General features: G+C 49.9%; 1 protein-coding gene and 1 pseudogene across 1 annotated transcript in view; one reads left to right on the top strand and one right to left on the bottom strand.

Moving 5' to 3' along the window:
* LOC105810422 overlaps positions 1-1033 on the bottom strand; it is a 7874-nt pseudogene extending 6841 nt beyond the window's left edge.
* A 1018-nt stretch (positions 1034-2051) lies between these two features.
* LOC105810421 (chromosome unknown open reading frame, human C9orf41) overlaps positions 2052-2905 on the top strand; it is an 86951-nt gene continuing 86097 nt past the window's right edge. Inside the window, exon 1 of the mRNA XM_012644417.1 lies at positions 2052-2474. Within this exon, the coding sequence (XP_012499871.1) occupies positions 2239-2474 (236 nt within the window). The 5' untranslated portion in view covers positions 2052-2238. The remainder of the gene's footprint in view (positions 2475-2905) is intronic.

Below are 2905 nucleotides of genomic sequence, written 5' to 3'. Positions count from 1 at the left end.
ATCTTCAACTTGTTCAGCAAAACCTAAATCTAACATTTGATCCACTTCATCAAGCACAACATGGCATACTTTTAAAACATCCAATCGACCACTCTACAGGTGGTCTTTGATATGACCAATGATCCCAACCAAGATATCAATACCATTTTGAATATGATTAATTTGGCTTTGACATGTTGCTCCATCATAAAAATAACACCAACAGATATACTGTTTCCTAGTATATCTTTGAGGTCTTTGTTCACTTGGTTTGCCAGTTCCCTTGTCGGAGCCAAAACAAGTACCTTTGGTGAGTGGCTTTTTAGTAATTGTTTCTTGATTTCTTTAGGGTCTTTCAATAAAGAGGATGGCAAAAGAGAATGTCTTTTCTGTTCTTGTTCATGCTTGAGCAACTATTAAACTTTTTCCTTCATATACAAGATCAAAGGTCTTAACTTGAATTGGAAAGAGATATATTACCCCTCGACCTTTCAGAAGCTTTATAGTCTCTTTGGAAATAGGGAAATTGCAGAAGGCTTCTTTCTGTTCATGTGTTAGGGTCTCCTCAAGTTTATTATCACTTGATTCATGAATAGAACTATCTAAGGATGATCCTCGCTTTGATTTTTTTCATATTCATCAATATCATTTGATATTGGATATTTCTTCTTGACTTATGAGATTTAGAGAACTCATCTGAAAATCCAGTAAATCCTTCTTCAGTGTCTCCACTTAGCTTCTCTTTCATTTTAGCTATTTTGGGCTTGGGAACGTCCAGGTCATCAGCAACACCATTTTCTCTTGTTTATGATTTCTCATCTAAGTCATAATGGTGCCTTGACTTCCTTCTATCACTCAAGCATTGTGTAATGTGTTTTCAGCTCATCTTGTTTAAATCTTCATAACAACCCCATAAGGGAAGACAGATCCATAACTCCTCATCTGAAATTACGATATCCACAAAGCTCTTTTGCCTCTCTTTCTTCTGGCCCTCAGATTCCTCTAAAGGTCCTTCCAGCTCCACAGTGTTCCCCCAGAGGAGTTTCCCTGGCATTGCTGGCCTCTGCTGCCTCCCTCCGGGCACAGTGGCCACAACCACTTGTGGGCAGCGACAGCGTCAAATGTGGGGGCAGGGTGGCCACCTGGCCAGGGCTGTGCATCACTTCCTAAAATAATCAGTATTTTTTAGTACTGGCTTTATTTCAGTTATTAATTTGAATTATGAAAATAGGAAGCCACTTCATTTTCAATGATTATATCTTTTTAAACAGACTCTGTGGTTCCCTAGGCATATTTAACTCTTCCGAATATAAACAATCCTTCCTTTTTATAATTATTTTGTAAGACTGATTTGCTGGGTGGTGGATTAAATTGCACGGAATGAGTTATTTCCTGAAAATAACATTACATGCAGGTAGGGCAGCCATTTTAGCTCTAAGCACAGAAACGAGGCAAAATGTGAATGAATACAGGCGAAAAAGAGGAATAGGTTAGGTCAGGTCAGGCGTTGCAAAGGGCCACCCTTAGACGCTGGTAGGTGTTACGGACTTCCCAAGCACACATACTGGATAGAGTTAGGTTCCTGCATTTTCCATCTGCTGCCATCACCAGTGAGAGTGGCATTAGGACTTTTGCAAGCCCCTAAAAACTGGAAAGATGATAGTGCCCCCTTTAAGTAATTAAAAACTTATTTAGGAAGTGAATTGAAACTTAAGTTGGGTGAATGCAAGACTTTCCCTCTACACTTTCTGAAATAAAAATTCCGAATTCATGAAAGCTGAACTTTTTCTTTCTGTTTTTCCCTCCATTGCTAGTGCCTTAGCCTAGGTTCAGCCTCGTGTTCCACAATCCAGCACTCGTAAGCTAAGCCCCACCCACGCGGCCACTCACAGGTGCCAACTGTGCCAGCTCCACCCTGCCAAGGAGCTCCTCCTTCGCCCCCACACGGGGTCCCTGGCCCCGCCCCAGGAAGCGCCGTCCTGACGTCAGCGCGCCGTCGCCGAAGCCCGGCAGCAAATGAGCGCTGGCGGCCAGGGCCCTCTGTCGTACACTCGCACACGCATGCGCGCTGTTTCCGGGAGCCCCGAAGACCTGGCGGAGCGCGGCGCGGATGGGGGCTTGAGGGTGGCGGGGGCGGAGCGCGCCGCGAGCTGGGTGCATGTCCGCGGCGGGCGCCGTCTAGAGGAAGGCCAAGCAGCCGCCACCACGCTTTCAATCGCGGCGAGACGCAAGCGAGCCAGGCCCAGGGCCGCGGCTGCGATGCAGCGACGGCGGCGCCCTCCGCCGCCGGTCTCTCAGCTGCCGGAAGGTTGCGGGGGAGGCGGCGGCGGCCGCAGTGGGAGCGAGGAGGTGGAAGTGCAGTTCTCTGCCGGGCGTTTGGGCTCGGCCGCGGCGGTTTCGGCGGTCGTGGCGGCCGCGCGCAGCACCGAGGAGGAGGAGGAGAGGCTCGAGCGCGAGCACTTCTGGAAGATCATTAATGCTTTCCGCTACTACGGGTAAGGAGCCGGTGGCGGACCCCGGCCCAGCCCGTCGGGGCGCCGCTGCTTGCGGCGGACCCGCCGGAACGGTGGCGCCCGTCGCGCTCGCCCTCCGGTCGCCACGCCTCCAGGGCGTCCCGAACCGGCTGCTTGAGTTGTCCTCGGAGCCCCGCGAGTCACCTCGCACCACCCCAACCCCTCCCGGCACTGCACACCCGCGTGCCTGCCGCGCCGGCTGCTGCTCATCCTCGTGCCTTCTGACCTCAGGATCAGATTAGCTTTCTTGCCTTCCATCCCTTGGTAAAGGTTTGGCTTTGAGGTCGGTGGGGGTGACCTGAGAATTGCTGTAGCAATTTCAGATAGAAGATGATGGTGGTAAAATTGTCTAGTGCTGGGCTTGATTGTTTTTTCGATGTCCTCCAAACTGAGCCGAAGTTCACCTACACGTG

The sequence above is a fragment of the Propithecus coquereli genome, unplaced genomic scaffold, assembly GCF_000956105.1.
Source record: "Propithecus coquereli isolate 6110/MARCELLA unplaced genomic scaffold, Pcoq_1.0 Scaffold211, whole genome shotgun sequence".
NCBI classification, from domain to species: Eukaryota; Metazoa; Chordata; class Mammalia; order Primates; family Indriidae; genus Propithecus; species Propithecus coquereli.
Note: the sequence above shows the minus strand (reverse complement) of the source record. Positions and strands in the feature narration are given on the sequence as shown.